This window comes from Eublepharis macularius, chromosome 2, assembly GCF_028583425.1.
Source record: "Eublepharis macularius isolate TG4126 chromosome 2, MPM_Emac_v1.0, whole genome shotgun sequence".
Lineage (NCBI taxonomy): Eukaryota > Metazoa > Chordata > Lepidosauria > Squamata > Eublepharidae > Eublepharis > Eublepharis macularius.
The window spans coordinates 202,366,176-202,388,857 of record NC_072791.1 but is presented as its reverse complement, the minus strand read 5'-3'; the positions used below and the strand labels follow the sequence as shown (position 1 = coordinate 202,388,857).

Genomic DNA, 22,682 nt, shown 5'->3' with positions numbered 1-22,682 from the left:
TCCTCCTTAATAAAAAAAGGGGGGGAGTTATAACAACTGAAGAATTATTTCCTAACTTAACTGAAAAAACACATTTGAAAATTATGAAGTATGAACAAACATATGAAATATTTCCGTTTTTTGTATCAAGCAGCTGCAGACCCGGTAAATTGAAAAAGTCTGTCTGAAATTACAAATGAAAACTGTTCAGCATCATTCCTGGAGTGACAGATTATATTCCTAATTCAGTTATGGTAATACCCACATTTGTAGTTTAACATAAATTAACAGTTTAATTGTATTTGTGACTACTTTAAACAAAGTAACAAATTTCTTTGTACCTGCAAATGTAATTTATAGCAAAGCCAGGTTCATTTTCAAAAACAATCTGTTTCACACTACACCGGAATGCTGCTGTAATGGTGTAATGTGATTCCTGCTGCAGAATGTGGGAAGAGGAGACTCAGTGGTAGCACAGAGGAGGTTTTGAAGATAAATGAAGATGCTATTCATTCAGGGGTAATTTCATCTTAGAACCATATGAAAGATGTTTCACTCAGACACAGTAGAGGCCCGGCTTGGGATTTCAGTCTATTTTCAGCTACAATGAAATGTTGTTAAATCGATTATGTTGATACTGTATTTCTAATCATGAAGAATTCAAGCCATTATTCTGCTTAAAGAATGAATTGTCAGACTTTCATTATACCGTTCAGTCGCTCTCCACTTTAGAGCAATAAGCAGAGCATCCGTTACAAAAAATTATAAATTCACATTATAAGAGCTACAAATCAGTAAAGTCCAGATAGTCGGTGGAAAATCTTCTTTTTTTAAGTGGTTATATTAAAAAGTCTTCTTTTTCACTGCTAACAAAAAGCAATCTGGTGACCTTCGAATGCATCATGAGACTTCTTCCTATACAGCAATATTTTCCCAGCAGCATTTCTGTTTCTGAGAAAAAGGTTAATTTTTCCTGCTTCGGTTGGTACAGTGCACTCAGTTTAGAGAACTGCATGGAATATTTATTTTATAAATTATTTCTACCCAGATTTTCCATCCCAATTGAACCTCCAAGGCAGCTAACAATCAATAATAAAAACGATTATAACAATACAGTCCCAAAAGAAACCAGAAAAACAGCTGATAGACACACAATTAAAGTGGAACCAAGGTCAAAAAACAGAAATCATTGACAGCACAGTCCTAAACACTGTTACACCATTTTAAGCTCACTGAAGACAATAGGCTTAGTGAGGTATAATTCTGTTTAGGATTGCCTTATAAGTAATGCAGGACTCTGGAGAGGTAGCATAAAAATCTCCTTAATTAATTAATTAATTAGCGCAGGCTAAATTTGCACTGAAATAGCAGCATCTTCATCTGGCATCTAAAAGCAAGTAGATGTTTCCACCTGGATGTCTCCAGGCAGAGAGTTCCAAAGATTATCAGTCTCCTATTGGCTAGTATCTGTAAAATCAACGGAGATGGGAGACATCCTAATAACAAGACTTTGATTTATGAGCATTTTCAAAAGAGTGGGTCTTTTCCAGTGCATTTTTTACTCAATACGTCCCCATTATACTTTAGCAGTATGACAATATGGTGGTTAGGTGGCTGGACTGCGAATCAACACTCTGCTGGTTTGACTCCCACTACTGCCATGAACTCTGTAGGTGGCCTTGGGTAAGCTGCTCCCCAGTTGTATTGTGGGGATAACAATAACACTTTGTTCACTACTCTGAATGTGGCACTAATCTGTCTAGAAGTGAGGTATTAATATATTATTATATACTCCTCCAAGGCTGCAATCCCCCATTTCATAATCTTTTTTAATTGGACAGCATGCGCCCCCTCCTCTAGCCTGGACCCTAACTCTTCCTTCCATTTGCAATGCACTCTTTTCTACTGTGAGGGCTGTCTTCTAGGTCAAAGCATGTTTTCTTTCAGGCTAAGCACCTTCACTCATACAAATCTGGTGCCTTTTAGTGAGCAAAAATCTCTACTTTGTCACAGAAGCTTCAGGGGTGACCTTGGGCCAGTCACACACACACACACACACACACACACACACACACACACACACACACACACAGCATAACCTACCTCACAGGGATGTTGTAAGCCACTTTGTTTCCCCCATTGGGAGAAAGGTGAAGTATAAATGAGGTAAGTGCGTAAATAAATATAAAGTTTTTGAGGAGGAAAGACAACAGTAATCAAGGATAATATGTGGACGGTTGGCTAGCTCGTAGTAGAAATTCAAAGGGAAAATTAGTGTGATGCTACATTACATATCTCTAATGTCCAAGCAAGACTCTATCAACAAAAATACTTTCCTGAACTCAATATGTTTTATTTTCTCAGCATTGGATAAAACCTCAGTAATGGTACCTCCCTCCATCCTAACTAGCTCACCAGTTCCGGACCTCATCTCAAGTGCTGTTGATGATGCTCCCACTCCCAGAATTCTAGTGGGTAGTAACAAGAAGTGGGATATTCTTAGGGGTTGCACTCCAGTGGTGGAATGCCCCCTGAACCACACCTGATGCCTTCATTGCTGTCTTTAAGGTGCCAGGTCAAAAGGTTTTTGCTTCATCCAGGTGTTTAATTCTATTTTATCTCCTTGCCCTGTTTGTTCCCAATGATTATGCTGGTTGTTTTTATGCCGGTTTTATGCTGATTTTGTACTGCTGTTACTGGTTGCTATTTTTAAATCCTGATGAGTTTAGTGCTGATGTTGAGATCTGCATTTTATCTGTTTTTTTTTTACATTTAAATTATTCTATTTTATGACACTAAGTGTGTCAGGCAGATTCTTGAGTACGTGGAATACAATTGTTTTAAATAGATAAATCATAATCTGGAACTCTGCTGGGCAAAACAGTGTTAGAAGAGATTTAGAAAACCATGAAGATGATCAAAGATTTTAATTGATTGATTTTATTATGTTATTTACAGTCCATCTTTCTCACAGAGACTCAAGGCAGATTTAGAGCACAAGTCAATGCAATCAATAGGATGAGACATCTAATAAGCAGTGTAATAACAATGACATTGTATAAGGGTGGCTGAAGGAACTAGATTATGTTTAGCTCAGAAAAGGGAAAACTGTAGGCAGTGGGGCAACAACTTGCGGATTTTCAAACTGCTGAAAGGACTGTAAAAACTATCCTGTCTCAGGACAATGGTTGGACCATGGGTTACCTGTGTAACACATCCATCTCTGCCCCCCTGGTATCTTTAGCCATGAGCTACTTCTTACACCCTCAGAGCAGCAGGACTGCTGCACTCCAAGTTTCTATCTATTTTGGCAATCTAGAACATCTGGACCACATGACAAACACATGTATGTGGCAAACAATGTTAACACAAAAAGTGACAAATTCTTTGCAGAAACAGGACATGCTGAAGGCTGAATAACATCTGGACCACTCCCCATCCCCCTCTTTTTAAAACACTGTTGACTGTCCTACTTCAGGGGAGCAACACATTGGAGCCATTTTTCAAAAAGGTGTTCTCATTTTTAGGCAGAAAGAGCAAAAACTGCATTAGCAGCAGAAATAACATACACAAAGCCTTTGTATTACACAGATATCCCATTTTTATAAGAGACAGAAAAAATGCAGTTTCGGGGGGAAAGTCCAAAGAACAAGCTTAGTACAAACTTCCATGGCCGTTAGTAAGGAGAAGTTTATACTACTAGATACTGTCTATTGATACAGAGATGTTCCTACTGGATAATTTCTGCATTGTTTAATATGTCATGTCAAATTAATTATGTTTTGCTTCAGCAATGTTTCATCTCCATGTTCAGATGCATGCTTGTTTTCAAATTTCTATAATGCATATCCTATTATATTGTTTGTTGAATGCCCCTGCTGTTGATCCTATTGACTTAGACTGTGTAATCTGCCTCGAGTCTAAGTGAGAAAAGTGGGCTATAAATAATATAAATAAGTAAACAAATAAAACTGCACTGAAAACTCTTGAACAGCATTAAAAAAAGAGAGATGGAAAACAGCACATTTGATTCAACTGATGTACTTAGATTCTTGAGAAGAAAAGTTGATAGAAAATCTGTAGAAAATGTTATGTATTATTAGATATTGGAATCAATGTATATTAAGATTTTTTGCTATTTCACTAAACTACATTAAAATATAACATGTATACTTTAGCAACAATTATACTAAAGAATTTAAAACAAAAAATCAGAATATTAACCCTAAATATTCTTTACACTTTAGTAATATGATATTGGATGATAGTTTTTTTAAAGAGATTAATGAACAAAGACTCCAATTTAATACAGGAATATGAAATGTTAAGGGTAGTTTATGGTAATGTTCATCTATACTTGTGAGATACTTTGAATTGTTTTTACTTAATGAGGTTTTTAAAATGACTATTTGGAAGAGGAAAATATTTTTATTCAGGTATCATACAGTCAAACAGAATCTACAAATGTTTCTGAATTTAGTATGTATCATTAGCACAGTTTTAATTATGTAACTACTCAGTAATTTTGACAAGCGTAGGGATTATCGTTGGGGTGTGTAGTGAACCACTATGTTAACTCCTGTGAAATTAACCTCTGATACCTTATGTAATTATTTTTCCTTCCACCTTTCAGAGTTATGTATAAAAACAACGACTGATTTATACCTCTTTTTCTAAACTCTGTATTAGTATAAGCAACCATTGTGTTGTTACCACCATACTGGGGTCATTTATACCCCAACACTTGGGATACTGAAGATTTTACTAAAAGGGTAATAGGCGAACATTTCCAGTTAAAATGAATGGGGGGGGATTCAAATTTTATACATACAGGAAGTGGGATTCAAACACCACAGAACAAATCAACCACCTTGTTGTAACACAATCCATGGAGCAAAGAGTAATGCAGGTCAAAAGGGGGAGTTTTTATATTTTTATAATCCCTTTGGGATCATAACTTATCCAAAACGTAGAGGTGTTAAGAAGAATACCATTAATATTCTTTGGTCTTACTGTCTTTACTGTGTTGGGTGATACAGAAGTCTATGGACCTGCAATATATCTGCAATAGTTCTGTATTAGTGATAGCAAAAATAATGGGCAATTCCATCATTTTAAAAAAGAGAAAATAATAAATGTTCTTTTTGCAATAACATGAATGAATTCAATGAAAATTACAGTTGTACAATATTGTAATTAAAAACAGCATGTGAAAAGCACAGCAATTTCATTTGACATATTTCTAAAATACAATATTCATTGGTGAATTACCTTCTTACGTGAATTTACTCTTCATGAAAGAACAAAATATTTGCCCTTGTCAAGAATTTACATTACAAAAATCAAAGAATGGTTGATTCCAACAGCGTCGTGTAGCACGAGAGTTAATGACTGAACAAATAATCATTGCAATAATTAGCCTGCAATCCTAAATGCATTTTCCAAGGGAGGAAGCTCCACTGAATAACATAGAACTTACTTCTGAGGAGATCTGCTTAGGAATGTTCCCTTGATTACTCATTAAGGGGAAAACTGTAGTCAGCTGGAATTATTGTCACATGTCCACATTTAGGATTCTGGGCAAAGCATTCTCACACATTTTCAAGATCGTGCCAAGAATCTGGGGAGCTCGCTCTTTGATGAGCAAGTTTTTAAAAAAAAAATTAAGAGGCAGTAATGGTCTGTATGCTGAACTGTATGATTTTCTAAATTTGCTTGCTACGTGGCAGTATGTTTGGAAGAGCATTTTAATAGGTCTAATTGCATGGGCCAAAGAAAAGCCCATCAGCTCCAATCATCAATATTAATGGATATTGAACAACTCCTCCTCATGCGGATGCTTTAGTGGTTCAGGTTCAGACTTGCTATGATAATAAAAAAATTACATTTAATATTCACACATACAAAAACCAAACAGAGGCCTGGTAGAGCTAGTACTTGAAAAGTACCAGGCAGAGGCTTTCTGCTGCTCTACTGGGGATATCGTCAGGGGGAAAAAACTTAGCAAAGCAGGAGCACTTTCAGCACTTACAGCTCTCAACCCAACTCCTCTCTCCAAGCCATGCTCTCTCAAGGGGCCTTGGAGCATTACGGAGAACACAGCCCATGTGTATGCACAAGTACATAGTTACACCTCACGCAGCTACATAAGTCTCTGCCACCACATTCAAATACATGATTGGCTGCAGTTCGTGTGCAAGTGCTTACAGACACAGCCATTTCATGACCTTCGGTCCTAATGTACTTGGCAGTATCCTACCAAAAGGCACATGGAATTTCCCCCCATGTCTCTCCGTTTCTGCAGCTCTTTCCAACTCTCAGAATTATCATTCCTAGGACTGCAGGGTCCATACAGAGCAGTGGCTTTTAGCCTTTTTTGGGTCACAACTCCCCTGAGAATCTGATGAAAGCTATGGATGCCCCTCCCTTGAAAACTGCCTATCACATACTCACAAGTTTTGCATAGAATTTATTTTAAATAATGGCCACTTCCTGAAAAAAATCTGAAAACTGAAATCCAAATTGTGAAAATAAAAACAAAATGCAACCTTTAATTCTGCTCAAAAGTAATATTCAATGAGGAAGCTGCTGTTGTTTGGGCTTGAATAAGAATACCTTAATAACATGATTTGATATAAAGAAGTTTTTTTTCCCTCAAAGACAATTTTCAAACTAACAGGAAGAAAACTGAAGACTGTCCCAGACAGAAGGCCATTCTCCCAAGAAAGCTGTGGAACCACTCACCTGTATCTGTCCAATTCCCACCCTATTCCTAGAAAGGAGGCAGGTACAAAACAAACGGGGCCTGAGATACGAGGGCATATAAAACCAGCAAAGAAGGGGCAGGGTCTCCTGTTGGGATTCTCCAATTCGAACTGTATCAGCTGCATTTAAAGGTGGCCTAAGTAGATATGGAGGCAAGCCTGTGTATGAGTGAGATGCAATGAGATATTCTTGGATTTTCTTGGTATGAGCCTAATAAACATTAGATGTAGTGGGCAGTATCCTACCACTTGGTACATGTATTAGGGTACAATGAGCCCAGGCCCAGTGAAAATGAGCTGGAAGGGTTATCTGGCCTCTGCCCAAATCCCCTCTTACCCAGCCGAATTTTTCCCCAGAGGGAAGGGAAGGCGTCAGAGATAAAGCCAGGCAGTAAGCTCTTGAATACAGAAATAAAGTATCTGGGCATTGATAGTAGCTTCACTGGTACATCCAGCCAATCACACTACAAGGGGACAGAGGTCGGTGTAAACCTGTGAGCTGGAGCTTATATCAGAGTGTCCAGTCCCCACATTTTGCCTTCCAGCACATAGATCTCAAGAGGGAAAGGGGAACAGGCATCCTTGCCTCCTCTAAAGCAAACCCCTCAATCAGAGAATAAGGGAAGGCGGGCCAACAAAGAATCAAGGTTGGTAGCCAATTCTTGCAAAGAAAAAGTTCATTTGGCAGGATAAGGACAGAGACTGCTACTTCCATACAAACCAACCCGACCGCTATGGTGATCTTCTGAGAACCTGCTGCGGATGCTCCTGCCTTTTGAGGTTAGGTGGGTGTCAACTTAAGAAAGGATCTTCAGTCATGGGGCCAAGACTGGGGACTCCCCCCGACACACACGCACACACACACACACACACACCTGTCCCCTTCTATCACTGACTTTTGCCGGCAGGCAAATTTTTGTGTTTGTTTGTTTGTTGGATCAGGTGTTCCTGCTGCCCCTCTTCCCCGCCTTATGTTTTTAATTGATGCCTCTGTTGTGTGTGTGTGTGTGTGTGTGTGTGTGTGTGTGTGTGTCTAAGCCCATTGAAATCAATTCTTCTTAGGAATGCACTGTTCATTCTGGTTTTTAACTCATTGCATATGTTTTTAGTTGTTAGCTGCCTTGGAGGCAAGATATAAACATCTTTTAAATAAAATAAATAAATGAACAAACTAGTCAGGAACCTGTAAAGGGAAGAAAGCACATGAGCCACCTGTATAAATGCTGCAAACAGCATTAATAGCCTGGATTACACATTGTGTCCAAAGGACCATGAAATTTCAGAATTGTAAAAAAAAAAACCACAAAGATATCAATATTATTTTGACAGCACCATCTCTGTATGTGTTTGTTTTCACAGCCTAAGCAAGGTTGCTGTCCCAAACAACTAACAGCTTAACATTGTACTGTGAAGACCAAATAGTACCTGGTTTCATTTGGTGTGGGGGGAGTGGGGGGCAATGAAGGAGCAAAGCTACACAAGAGTTGTACAAATTTTCAGGATGTAGTTGTCTATAGGACAACTATATTGGCTCAGTTCAGACATCATGTGAAATGATGGTTTAATTCAACTAACTATAGTTAGTGCAGTGGGATCCAGGTCACTCTGCTGATTGTGGTTAGTTATGGGCTGCCACACCAGCCTGATCTGTTAATCAGTGCCTTAGCTACTGTTTCATGTGATGCATGAACAAAGACTAAGAAAAACAGGACTACTTGGAAGTGTACAGAAGTCCATTCACTGCGGCTTAGTCTCAGGAAAGTGGTTTTAGGATTGCACCAGAAGCACAGTGGGCCATACTGGGATGAGTATGGTTTTACATTACATCTGTACCAAACCAATGGAATATATGCACAGGTTCAAGAAATAATCACAATGCAGCCTTTATCAAAGGGAGTGCAGGAGAAACCTCCTATTTAAAATATACTGAGTAATTAAAAGCCTTATATATTATATAGGCATCTTTATACTGTCAGACCACCTCTATAATAAAGAAACAGACAACAGAGCAACACTATGAAGCATAAAAGTAAAAGGGATGATAGAACTGCTGTTTTATTAGGTAATGGACAAAATAACAAACCAAATACACATGAAAGCAATGTTTGGTTTAGGAAATAATCACAAATCTTTAAAGAATATACACATTCCTTATTACAGATTCCTATAAACTGATACCATTCCCTTACATCAAAGAAAATTGTTCCATAAAGTTTAAAATCAGATAGCTGTTGAAGTAATTTTTATAGTAATGGCCACTATCAGCTGTCAGACCAAGGAATATTGAAGAAAAAGATTTTTAATATATTAGGGTTAATTTATCATCAAAGTGACATGCGTAGAACAACAGAATTGAAACAAACAAAATATTGCTTTGAAAAAACTTCCCTATAAATTGTTACTATTATGATATTATTAGACTCTTGTAATCATAACAGACATTAATATAACAAAATGTAAGCGATAAAGATTTTAAAAGTGTAATAATGTTTACTACCTCTTACCTGACAATGGATTAATTAAACTCTATTTTACCACAAAATGCACACGAGCAGCATTTCCATACCAAAATAGTGTAGTTATGCTCACACACAGCATCAAGATTATTAATTACAAATAGAATCCCATTAAAATGTTGTGAATAAATATTATCTATATAACTGTGCATAAGAATATATGTGTGTGCATGACTGTACAGTCCAGGAACTCATATTTGCCCATTTTACCCTTTATTTAAGTTGAAAACCATTTTATAAATGTACTAAGAGATGAAGAAGGATCAGAGAAACAGGAGAAAGAAAGTTTTTAAAAGATCATAGAAAACTTTTATAAAAAACTGTATCAAAAAGTGGAAACCTCCGTAGAAAAGCGGAAACAATATCTGAAATCAACCTTGACCATAAAACTAACGGAAGAACAGAAGATAATATTAAATGAGCCAATTACTATAAGGGAAATAACAGAGGCAATTGTGAATCAAAATAGAGGAAAAACACCAGGCCCAGATGGACTCCCCGCCGAATATTATAAAAACTTTGAAGAATGCTTATCAATACCCTTCAAACAATTATTAGAAAAGGTGGTTGAGGAAGCCAAGATTCCAGATACGTGGAAAGAAGCTACTATATCTTTAATCCACAAAGAAAATACAGGCCACAAAGAGGTGAAAAATTTTAGACCTATTTCACTATTGAATGTGGACTATAAACTATTTGCCACCATGTTAGCGTCCAAATTGAAAAGGATATTGAACCATGTAATACATCAAGATCAAATGGGTTTTTTTTACCAAAAAGGCAGTTGAGGAACAATGTTAGAACGGTTATAGATATTTTAGAGTATTATGAAGTACATTCAGAAAAACAAATGGTCTTGGTATTTCTGGATGCAGAGAAGGCATTTGACAACGTTAATTGGCAATTTATGTTAGAACAAATAAAACAGATAAATTGTGGAGAAATGTTTATAAATATGATTCAAGCAATATATACTGAACAATGGGAGAAAATAAGTGTGAATGGAGATTTGACAGAACCCATTAAAATAGAAAAAGAAACGCGGCAGGGATGCCCGTTATCGCCTCTTATTCATTTTGTCTCTGGAAGTCCTAAATAATGAAATTACAAAAGATAAAGAAATAAAAGGAACAGTAATAAAAGGCGAAGAATATAAATTACAAGCTTTTGCTGATGACCTAGTATGTATCTTGGAAGAACCAATAGAACATATCGACTGTTTGATATCAAAAATAAAAAGATTTGGGGAAATGGCAGGAATGAAGGTTAATCAGCAAAAAACAAAGATCATCACCAAAAATATGACAAAAGCACAAATTAAAGAATTAACAGAGAAGTCTGGATTCCAATGGGAAAAAAGAATTTATATAACCAATAGAGCTAGCTCACTGAGGGAGGACAATTACCAAAAATTAATCAAGGCAGTTGTGGAGGACTTAAATAAGTGGAAAGATATGCATATATCATTGTTGGGGCATATAGCCACAATTAAAATGAATATATTGCCAAGATTCATGTTTTTATTCCAGACCATAACAATCACACAGAAAAAAGCGTTCTTTCAAGAACTAAATAGAATAACTTCAAAATTTATATGGCAAGGCAAGAGACCTAGAATAAGACTTAAAGCACTACAGGCCTAAAAAGAGAAAGCAGGATGTGCCTTGCCAGATTGGGAAACATATTATAAAGCCTGTATATTGGTATGGATTAAAGAATGGATCTTAACTCAGAATACAAAGCTTTTAAAGTTAGAAGGGCATGATATTAAATTGGGATGCCATGCATTCCTCTGGTATCAAAAAGTTGAGGTACATAAGTACTTCAAAGATCATGTAATAAGAAAATCTTTAATGTTTCCCCTGCCCGGCACCGACCCGATCCAGGCCGAAATGAGCCCAAAATAGCTATTTTTGACCTGTTCCGGCCCGGATTGGGGCTGAAATGACCGGGACCAGGTCGGTGCGGGTTGAGGGAGGCTTCCCCCACCAGGCACCAACCCAATCCCAGCCATTTCAGCCCCAATACGGGCCGTTTTGGCCCCAATCCAGGCCGAAATGGGGCTGAAATGGCCGAAAACTGCGACCCGGACCGGGGCCGAAACGGCCGGGATGGGTCGGTGCCGGGTGGGGGATGCTTCCCCCACCTGGCACCGACCCGATCAGGGCTGTTTTGTCCCCGATTGTCGCCGTTTTGGCCCCAATCGAGACCTAAATGACCCAAAACCTTTTAAAGTCAGGTGGGCGGGGCCACCTGACTTGGGGGGACTACCAGAATGGTGTTCCGGTGCATTCCCCCTCGAAATGAGCCCTAGAGGCACCAACAAAAGGAGTATTGATAGAAAAAAACTTAGAAACAGCAGAAATTGACATGTTAACAGAACTGATAAAAGAACAAAGTAGATATGACTCGCAGAAAAGATGGACACCCATCTATAGATGGGTTAAATCAAAATATGGAACAAGAAAGTAAGTATATGATATGAGGATAGGAGAGAATATTTATTAGAATCAAGTAGAGTAGCCTTACGGGAAAATTAGGTCTAGAATAAGGAAAAGAAGATATAAAGAGGAAGGAATTGTAGAGATGGGAAATGAATACAATACATATTTTGTTGTATATTATCTCCTTTGATATCCTATGATGTTATGTTTGATACTCCTTGATGTTATGTTTAGGTTTATGTGTATGTATTCTTATTGAAAATTAATAAAAAGTATATGATTAAAAAAAAGAAAAACCGTTTTTAAAAGATAAATCTATAATCTGTATGTAACCTTTGCGCTATCATGAAAGTATGCTTTTCTCTAAATTGATTTCATACATTTATTCTCAGTTTCTTCATTCTTCCACATTACTCTTAACGTTGAAAATTATACTTCTAAATTTGACTTGTTATTCTTAATTGTTTTATTTTCTAATGTTTCATTTAGACATTTGAATTTTTTTTTAGTTGCAACGTCTTTTTAACTCAAAATATAAAAACAAAATTTAATGGGCTGTTATTTTCACATTACAACAGTTTCTTTTAGCGTTCTTAAGATTATACTTTTTTTAATACCTAAAAAAATTAACAAACTTATTGTACAACAGTTTGTCTTTCAGACGTTCTAACAAACTAATTTCACATTCAAAGCTGTTTGTTTACTTTTTATACCCCACTTCTCTCCTCAATGGAGACCCAAGGTGACTTGCACCATTCTCCGTTTCTCCATTTCACCCTCACAGCAACCCTTACAGTGAGGTAGATTAGGCTGGGAGTGTTTACGTGGTCAAGGGTCTCCCAGCAAACTTTCACAGCAAAGTGCCAACTCAAAATTGGGTATCTTCAGATCCTAGTTTGACACTAACTACAGTGGTGGTTGGGACTTAACTATGGCATAAGACTGCTCTCTGTTCTCTACGTTGGCTCTCTGTTCTCTACGTTAAATACTCACTATTTATACATTGCATCAACAACTTTGGTACTCTCCTCTACTGTACTTTTTCGCTTTGATCTCTGCTAAACTGTGCATCTTTCATTATGTTGAATCTTACACTTCTATTGGGCAGGCAAAACCTTTAATGTTTGATATTCTTATTCTTAATTTTGGCTGAAAAGGAGAAAGGAAACATTATCTTGGTATTTCTGAGATAATTCTTGTTTGGATGTGTGCCCTTTTTCTACTTCTCCTGCTTACCTGCTCCCTTTTTGTTTATTTATTCTTCTTGCCAATTATATTTTATATTAATTCCTGAGGATGACAGTGGGGCAGCAAAAACACACAGGAGTCCTAGGGCACCTTAAAGACTAACAAAACTGTATTCCAGCATAACCTTTTGTTGACTAGAAATGATGGGGTTCTTCTATTCCTGGAAAGTTTGTGCTGGAATAAAACTGTTTTAGTCTTCAATGTGCTCCAAGACTCTTTTTTTTCCTACATTACATTTCTACATTTCTAAAGAATTCACGTTATACGCTATATCCCCCTCCATACTTTTCTGCTTTTGCTGGTTTTCTAAAAGCCATTTCCCCTCATTGTTTATTATATAATTACTATATAATAACGTAAAAATTATATAAAAGTTAAACTCTTACTCTAAAAATTTTGTCTTCAGATCAGTCTGCCTTTGAATTTTTGCTCCTTCTTACAATTAGCATCATGACCCTTTTTCCTCCTTACCTTGCTGTATTTTGTGTGGCTCCAAAACTGAACAGGAAGCACTACAGAACACTTCTGTGTCCCATGTCAATTTCCATTCACAGTTTTATTTACTTTATTTTACTTCATTTATACCCTATCTTTTTCCCAATGGGGATGGACCCAAAGTGGCTTACATCGCTCTCTAATCCTTAATTTTTTCCTCACTACAAACCCTGTGAGGTAGGTGAGGCTGAGGGTGTATGGCTGCCCAAAGGTTATTCAGCAAGCTTTCATGGCAGAACAGGAAATCAAACCTGGGTCGCCCAGGTCCTAATCCATCACTCTGGCCACTACCCTACACCACACTAGCTCTCTACATAGTACCCCATTCATCCCCTTTCTCTGAGCATTATTATCCCAATATTTGAATCTCTATCTTAAAACTTTGTCCAAACTGCCATTGGGTGCATGTCCACAGATTTCCCTTTTATGGGTTGGATAATTTCTGCTGGGGGTTCAATGATTCCCCCCAGTCACTGCAGACTTCTAATTACACCTTCATATTGTTCACAGGGGTCCCCTCTTCCCGAACAGCATTTGAGGGGGGCATTTTGGGCTGCAGCAAGGGAGAAAGGAAGAGGGAAACACACTCCACTGATGGAAATCTCTTCCATCATCAGAAATTTCCACAGCATCCAAACTTAGAAGGATCCAAAACCCTGATTCAATACCAACCACAGTTCCAAGGGGTGGGGGAATGGTGATGAAAAACTATACTTCCATTAAACAAATCTAAATGTCTCCGAAGATTGTCCAAAATGGGTATGTTAATGGCCTGGGCCATGCAAAAATGACCACAAAATTATTTTCCCGTAGATTAAACTTTAAATGTATCCACTGTCTAGTATGTGCTTCTGTAATAGCTTTCACAAGAAGCAGTGTGGTAAATAGATTGTTTTGTTTTTGTAGCCGTAAGTTTTCATGTACTGAAAGAAGTCTAAACACCATGACCCAATTAAAACTGGGGGGGGGGGGCAATTTACAAAGATCATCACAAAGATCAGTATGATACAGAAGTTAAAATGTTGAATTACGACCAGAGAGACCTGGGTTCAAATCTTCACTCTGCCATGGATGCTCACTGGGTGGGCTTGAGGGAGTCACACAATCTCTCAGCTTAGCCTATTTCTCAGGGTTGTTGAGAGGGTACACTGAGGAGGAGGGGACATGCATACCAACTTAAAGAATAAAAGGTTAGAAATATACAAATACACATGCATGGTTGGAGACCAATTTAAAATATCAGTCATAATAAGCTTCAGCAATGATAATATGCCTCATCCAAAAAGTCAATAAACACAACATCACAGTTAAGAGTGCCTTTTCAAAATCTCTTGATGCAACTTGTTTGCATTAAGAGGCAATGATAAGCAAGATTTCTGAATCAATTTCAATGCCGGTTAATGGATGAAATAGGTTTTCTGATCAACTTTTAATTATTGTGAATACAGCACTCAAAACTGGGATTTCTTCTCTATTAACTACCAGAGGGAATAAATTTTTATACATATATGTGGTATAAGTTTTACTTATGCAGTGACTGCAGTAGCACATCAGATGTGAACCCTCACCCCATTTGCAATGTGTTAGCTGTGCAATGCTAAGTAACCAATGACAGACAAAGGCAACTTCTTGTTCAATTAGTGTCAAGCTACATCCACCCAGTAAAGTTTGTCCATTTCCCTGTCATTGCTTCTGCAAATGAAAAGAAACACACTGGTGACAATGTATCCATGTGGGAGTTGTGTGTGCACTTTCCCCCATCATCTGCCATTTTCCTTGCCCTTTCCCCCATCACACCACCCAAGAGCTTTATGTTTAACTAGTAATCGCTAATGTGCTAAAGTGTAATAAGGGTATAATGGTCTACTGTCATGGACTAGTTCCTCTGTATTCCCAACAATTATTAAACAAAAGTAAACCTTTAGCCATTTTCGTTGTGGAGGTATAAGGGGGAAAGTGTTCTTTAAAGGTTCCCATTGCCATGGCAAACAAAATGGCAACTGTAAGGGGCTAATGGAATGCAAAAGGTGATATCAGCAAGACCTTAGAAAATGCACATCTTCCTGTCTAAATAGTTTGGTACCAATCTTGGATTACAATCTTTCTGGAAAGTTGTACCAAACCATGTCTGATGTAGAACCTACTGAGAATGAGGAAGCCTGAAAAGTGGCAACTGAAGAAGGATGTTGCATGGGTATTCCAAAAAATGGCTGCAGTGTGGAAGACAAGATGGATAAAAACTCCCAATATGGATGCAGCAAGTCTACTGATCTAGTTTCAACATTCACAAAGGATTCCAATGGATGTAAGGACTACTCCATTCACCTGCCAGGGCAGGGCAGGTCCACATACACAACCATTCACATCGTCATAGTTTACCCCCTGCCAACCATTAAAATGAACAAAAAAACTTCCACTCATGGGAATCAGGTATGTCCTCTACTATGCTTGCAGGGTTCTGGATTAAAGACAGAACCTGTACTGTCATACACGGCATTGCCACTGGCCTACTACATAATTTTCTGCTCTTCTTTAAATAAGTATATTGTGGATGATTTACCCTACATAGTCGGAGGTAAAGCCTAAGCTAAAAACAAATCCTAAGAAATATTTTGTTTTATTTATTTAATTAAATTGCTGGAGAGACAACTTGACTGGAACACTGCTGGTATTACTTCCCAACTGGGACTCATAGAGAAACATAAGGAACAAAGCTCTGTTTATTTCAATGGGGTATGTATAAATGGATAGGGACTCAGATCTTCTGGAGCATTAAAATCAACATCTGTCAAGTACAAAATGGCTGTACTTTACCTGAACAGCAAGGCAAGCCGCATTGTCAGAAAGTAAAATTTGCTCCTCTGTAAAAAAGAGGGGAAATAAAGTTTCAGGACACAATTACAAGAAGCAGCGGCTATTTCCCAACAGATAATTGCTGCTCAAGTGGGGCACAAAAATAAATGGTGAACAAACTAAGGAGAAAAACTATTCTTAACACAAATCATATGCCTCATTACATTAATGTGGTGTTTAGAAGCCTGTGGTCTGAATTCGACAAAGTCCCAGAAATACTTCTTCAAGATCAGTCCTACTGTTTACTGTATTGGGCTAACAATTAAAAATTCCTTCACAAAATTAAAGAAAGCATCTCGGCCCTTTTAAGAAAAACAAGGGTTATTATTCATTTCCTAATAGAAATAAAAACAGCAACTTCATAATTCCTCTTGCTAAAAAGTAAAAGCATTCTGAAACCTATATAAAAAACCCCAGCTTGCAGTTAATATTGCACACTGTGTCTAGGTCTGCCACACAAAAGAAAGATGACAAGAACACAGCAATAAAAATTCCATGCTTAGAAGACTAGGGCTGCTACCTATTAGTCTTCATTACTTTGCAGTCCTCTGACAACTGTAGCAGGCTGCTGAGCCCCAAATGGGGGCCATAATGTGATCTGATGATATATGAAGAGCTGCTAAAGGGAGCCTGAACCATCCTAGCCTATGCATTTTAACAGTTCCTTTTTTACCGAGAGCCCACTTTACCACAAGGCTTCAAAAATCTGCTGCCTCAGCTATCGGCACAGTAAATCTGCCAACTGGCCCTGCAAACCACATAATTTTACACTGCCTACAGCAGCCAATATAATGAGTCAATAATAAACCAAGGACCTTATAGGCCATGAATAGCTGGTTTATATTGGCAGATACACGTTTAGCAACAAAAAAAAGGGGGGGGACCTCTGACCCGACACACCACAAAGGATTATTTTTGTAACGAGATTTCCCCCAAACCGCCCTCTGTAACTCCCAATCTACACTTAATTGCGGTGCTGCATCTTTAGCAATGCCACTGTTAACTGAGGAAAATTAAAGTCCTCCTCACCTTTCAATGGCTGATACAATGCAGCATTTCCAGGCCAGGGTTCTGCAGCTGCAGAAGAAACAAACAAACAAAACTGATTAATTCAGAATTTCAAGAAGCAGCCAAAATGGGCATTAGTCATTGTTTCGCACCAGAGTTCTATCTGCTTGGATCTATAAAGTGCTCTCCCCCCATCCCGACTTTATAAACGCTCTCACAAATCACCCATTTCTGTCCTCATGCCAGAAAACAGACAGCTGAGGGAACAAGATGCAGCCCCTTCCTAACTCCAACCAAGATTATTATTACCACAGTGTGGCTCTGATATAAACACACATCAAATTTCACGCCTATCAAACCATTATCAGCCTGTTATCACACAGATTTCTTCACACGTACTACAATGTATTATTCTCTATCCTGCCTGCTTTATTTATTTACAATGTTCACAGATCATCTCTCACTGTATTTCTCCAAGGCACTTTACAACACAAAATACCATAAAAGCATGCATTTAAATGTAAAACCCAGAGTTAATTTTTTTAAATCACTAAAATAGCCTTAAAGGACCACTAAAATCTTCAGAGAAAGCTGCCACCAAAACAATACCCTACCTAAATAAAATCTTGTGTAAACAAAATATGTCTTCATTTGACACAAAAAAGTTGAAGAAATGTGGTGCCAGGCAGTTGCTGTGAGAAAAGAATTCCTCAGCCAAGGCAGTATGACTGAGAAGCACACCCCGCCCCCCACTGGCCATCTACCTTCCCCTCTGATGGCAGCAGCATGTGAAGCAGGGCCTTTCCTCCAGATCTCAGTTGACAGGTAAGCCTGAAGCATATCAAATAAGAAGGATCCTACAAAGAAAAGCATTTTTTTGACTGGGCAGGAGAGAACTGGCAAAAAAAAAATCCCTGATCATTTGACTGAGGCAGCTTTACGTGCTTTTTCTAAAAAAAGTAATTGAGTAATATTTCAATATCCAAATTCTGACATCTACCAAATACCATATATTGGTCACCAACTTCCCTCCTTAGAGAACTGTGCCATATGATACAGAAGAATTGTGAGTTGCAGAGGATTCGCGCGACTAGACATGTTCCAATATATAAGTATGGGAAACTGGACTACTAGGCAATCTCCCTTCATTTTCACACTTAATTGAACTTTCATACAGGGGTAGAAGGTGGGTGCTACTGAGCAAGCTATCTGTAAAAGTAATAATACTGAAACCTCTAGGAAACCCAAGGACCTTCACACCACAGTTTGAGAACTAGGGGTGTGCAATCTGGGTCTGAGATTCAGGGCGGAAAGCTGGATTTTTGCCAATTCAATAAAATCCAGTTTTCCCAGATTACATTAGAGAAACCTGGATCTGATTCAGGTACCCAGATTGAGACACCTGAATACATTTGGATAAATCCAGGTTAATTTGAAAAATGCAGCTTGACAGTTTCCCTTGGTGTTTCCTTGAAAAGAAACACCATTTTCCACCATTTTTGGAGAGAGGGGATGGGGAGGAGGGAATGAGGCAGAGATAGGAGGCAGGGTCAATGAGGCAGGAAGCAAGAACACTCCTTGTCTGGCTGGCTTCCATAAGCGACAATGGTTCACTTGGGCTAAGTTGTAGGTACAGTGTCCCTTGCTTCAGTTTGGTTTGGGTGGAATTCTCTGTTTTCACATGATTCTCTGGTTTGATGTTGGTCCCCTTGATTCACATTGGTGGTTTTTGCTTCAGTTTGACTTGGGGGGAATTCTTGGCTTTGACACAATTCTCTGGTTTGATGTTGATCCCCTCAATTCACTTTGGTTCTGGGAGGATTCTATCAATTCCCTTGCTTCAGTTTGGTTCTGTTGGGTTTCCTCTTGCATTTGGGAGTGTGTCTTGGCCACAGCAGCCTGGCCCCAGTTTGTTTCTGCAGTGGGAGTCAGTTTTGACTTTTTCCTCATAGTAAACAATGGAGTGGTGGGAGGCACATTGTTCAGGGGCCTGTAGAATTGGACGCCAGGGTCCAATCTTCCTGAAACTTGGGTGGTCTTTGGAAGACAGTTAGAAGAAGATTTTCTGCAAATTTGGTGGAGTTCTCTTGAACCCCTCGGGCTCTTGGATGTTTTTCCCCATAGGGAATAATGGCCAAATAAGCCTGGATTTCTCTGATCTGTCCAAAATAGATCAGAGAATCTTCCCGGGATTTTGGGAATCCTGGATTTTTTTGGGATCTCTTAATCCCAAATCCAGATTTCCCAGATTTTGGGGGGGGGGTTGCACACCCCTATGGAGAACTTCCATAAGTGACAGGTCCACAAAGAAATGATCAAACGGCTATCCACCTTCCAAATATAAACACGGGCTGCATTCAGACACCAGAATAAAGGTATGCACATCTCAGGCATGAACACAGCTGTTAATGTGGTTGCATGAACACCTCACTCCTGCTCTCTCCTTTCTCATCATAAAACATGAGTGAAGGCTTCCAGATTAAGAAGTCTTGAATTGTTTCAATTTGCTATATGATGTTCGAATGCAGATGCCAAGATAAACTGGGTTGTCTTTCCTCCTCACAAACTGATATTCTAAACCTCAGTTTGATTCCAGCCTAGAATCCAGAATGTGTACATCTACAAACCAATTTGGTCAGATGCCTTTGATCAAATATCACAGCAAATATACACATGGCAGCCATGTCCCAGTTGCTACAATACCAACTGAACAAAGTTAGAGGTGTGTGTGTGTGTGTGTGTGTGTGTGTGTGTGTGTGTGTTCTCCATGTTCAGCAAAATCTGTTAAAGCTGCTGTTAATAATCACAGAATAAACTCAGACGATGCTACAAATACCTGAGTTAAGCGAGATCTTGAAACCAGATAGAGTATTTCTTTAATAGGGTTACAAAGCCACCAGATAAGTGAGAAATCTGCTCTATCAACTTTTAATGCTTCTAAGTCAGCTCGGCTGAACATGCAACAGAAACCATGCCAAACTCCTGGAATTTGGAATGCATTTCACCTTATGACGTAACCACTAGTAGAGAGCTATACCTCTGTTAAAATATTATTAAAAATTCCAACTCCAAGTCTTCAGGATGAATCCTGGAGGGGAGTAAAAATGTGCACTTAACTTATGAATCAGATAGGACAAAACAGCTTTCCTCAGCTCTGCAACAACCCACGTGACACCAAGTCCAGGGGATGGGGTGAGTAGCAATGCCTGGCTGCTCAGTGCCAGGATTTTTGTATCCCCAGGCAGAAGCACATGTAGCAGATAAGGCCTTTTGCCACCTAATGTGGTACTCAAATAGCACTTAAAGATACACAGGAAAAAGAAACGTAGCAAGGCGGGTGAGACCTGCTGAGCCAAAGACCTATTCAGAAGTGACAATCCAGAGCTCCGTTATTAATGCTGAAACGGACAAAACACAGTTTTGGTAAGACAACAGAACACTAAGAAGTTGTCCAAGGGAAGTTGGGGGTGGGTGGCCAGAAAGCTGGTGGCTCCTGCTCTGCTTTGGGGGAGAAAAGGCAGCTGTGGATTCTGTCAGCCTAGGAGACAATCTGCTTGGAGAAGAAAGACCACTGAAAAAGCTGAAGCCCACTTTGCCAACCAGGGCAAACCAATTTAGAAGGCGCTGGAGTCTAGTGGCTGGAGATTTCCTGAGTCAACACTAAGACAGAGGAGCACAGCCTGCATTTTCTTGGAGAAGCCGATATCCTGACAGTGTTTTCTGCAGCTAACCAAATATGGCACCTGAGAGATTCTGCCAAGTTATTCAGGTGGTTGGGCTCCTGCCAAGGACTCTTTTCAGCTGTCTCTACTAAGAGTCTTGACTCAAGACACTACTAAATTGCAAAAAAGTCTACAGATTTACTTTTTAATAAAATAAAAGCTGGAAAATCAGGTGAACAAGGAAAGCACAGCAACAGACCATTATTATTGCACTACAGCAAAACAGCAATTACCTTTTTAAAAAAGCTCTCCAGTGGTACAATGCAAGGGGTGGCGTGCAGAGGAAATGATGGTTTACAGAGAAAAGTGAGCATGAAACTCCCATGTGGATGCTCCTTGGCCAGTACAAATAGTAGTGCCGAAGCCAAGGAAATGGAAGATTCTCACATTGTGGGTACAGACTTACATTTAATAGATAGTGATTATAACTTCGTTTCTTATTCCCTTCTCAGCAGTTTCTAAGGTCTCTCCAGTTCCACACTCTCTCATGCTCAGGGTCAAACTAGACATGCAAGTTTTTAAAGTGTTGGGTTTGGGTTCCCCAGACTCAACTTGGGTTCCCCGCAACCAGACAACAGCCATAGGGAATGGCTGTTAAAAAACAAAAGCGAGTCCAAATGGCTTCAGAACCCCACCACAGGGGGAGGAAGTTCATGACTTCCACCCCAAGCTGTTTCCCTGTGTCAAAACAGCACAGGGGGGAGGGTATTTTCCTATTTTTACTGCTCCACATGCACAGAATACTCCACTCCCTATGTGGAAAATGTCTTGGGGAGGAGGCAGGAGCCCTTCCTCCCCCTGCAATGGCATTCTGAAGCCATGGGCTCTCCTTTATTTTTAACAGCCATTCCCCACAGCTGCTGGGTGGCTGCGGGGAACCAAAGTTGGGTCTGGGAAACCCAGATCCAACTCTTTTAAAATCTACATGTCTAGACTGGCCCTCAACGGCTGGGGAAGGAGTAAGTTGGATAGGGATGAAGGAGAAAGGGGGGCACAGAAAGCAGCTCAGAGCAGGCATAGCCCAGCCAAAAAAATACAGTCCTAACTAGGGGTTGCACCCCCCAAAAGTTTTGGGTTTCCCGCTTTGGGATTACCCAAAGCGGGGGGGAAATCCAGAATTACCAGAATTCCGAAGCGGCAAGCCCCAGAGCCGGTTCCTCTGTTGCCGTGATGGCCTGTCCAAGGCCAGGACAGCCAAGGGCCAGCACCTCTGCCACCGCGCCGCCACCTGTGGGGCCTGCAGTGGCCAGCTGGCTGGCAGGGAAGGCTGGAGCCGCCACCTCCAGCCCTTCCAGCCCCTCAAATGGCCACCACGGCGGCCATTTGAGGGGCAGGAAGGGCCTTCTCTGCTGCCTCCACCATGGCCATTGCGAGGCCAGGATGGCCCAGAGCCGGCTCCTCTGCTGCCACGCTGCTACCTGTGGGGCCCGCAGCGGCCAGTTGGGCAGCATGGAAGGCTGGAGCCAGCGTCTCCACCACCGCAGAGGCCAGTAGGGAGGCGGGACGGCCTGGAACTGCCTCTTCCACCACCGCAGCAACCTAGTCAGCCCAGGTACGGGGGGGCTGGGGAGGTCTGGGCCAAGTTTAAAGGGCCCTGCTGCTTGCAAGCCGCAGGGAAAGGACCCTGCCACTTGCAAGTGGCAAGGAAAGGGC

General features: G+C 39.7%; 1 protein-coding gene across 1 annotated transcript in view; it reads right to left on the bottom strand.

The window, feature by feature from the left end:
- Positions 1-22,682, bottom strand: part of MTX2 (metaxin 2) — a 61,880-nt gene that overhangs the window by 19,477 nt on the left and 19,721 nt on the right. Inside the window, exons 2-3 of the mRNA XM_054972730.1 lie at positions 17,329-17,376; positions 16,261-16,307 (exon numbers count right to left, since the gene is read on the bottom strand). Coding sequence (XP_054828705.1) covers positions 16,261-16,307; positions 17,329-17,376 — 95 coding nt within the window. The remainder of the gene's footprint in view (positions 1-16,260; positions 16,308-17,328; positions 17,377-22,682) is intronic.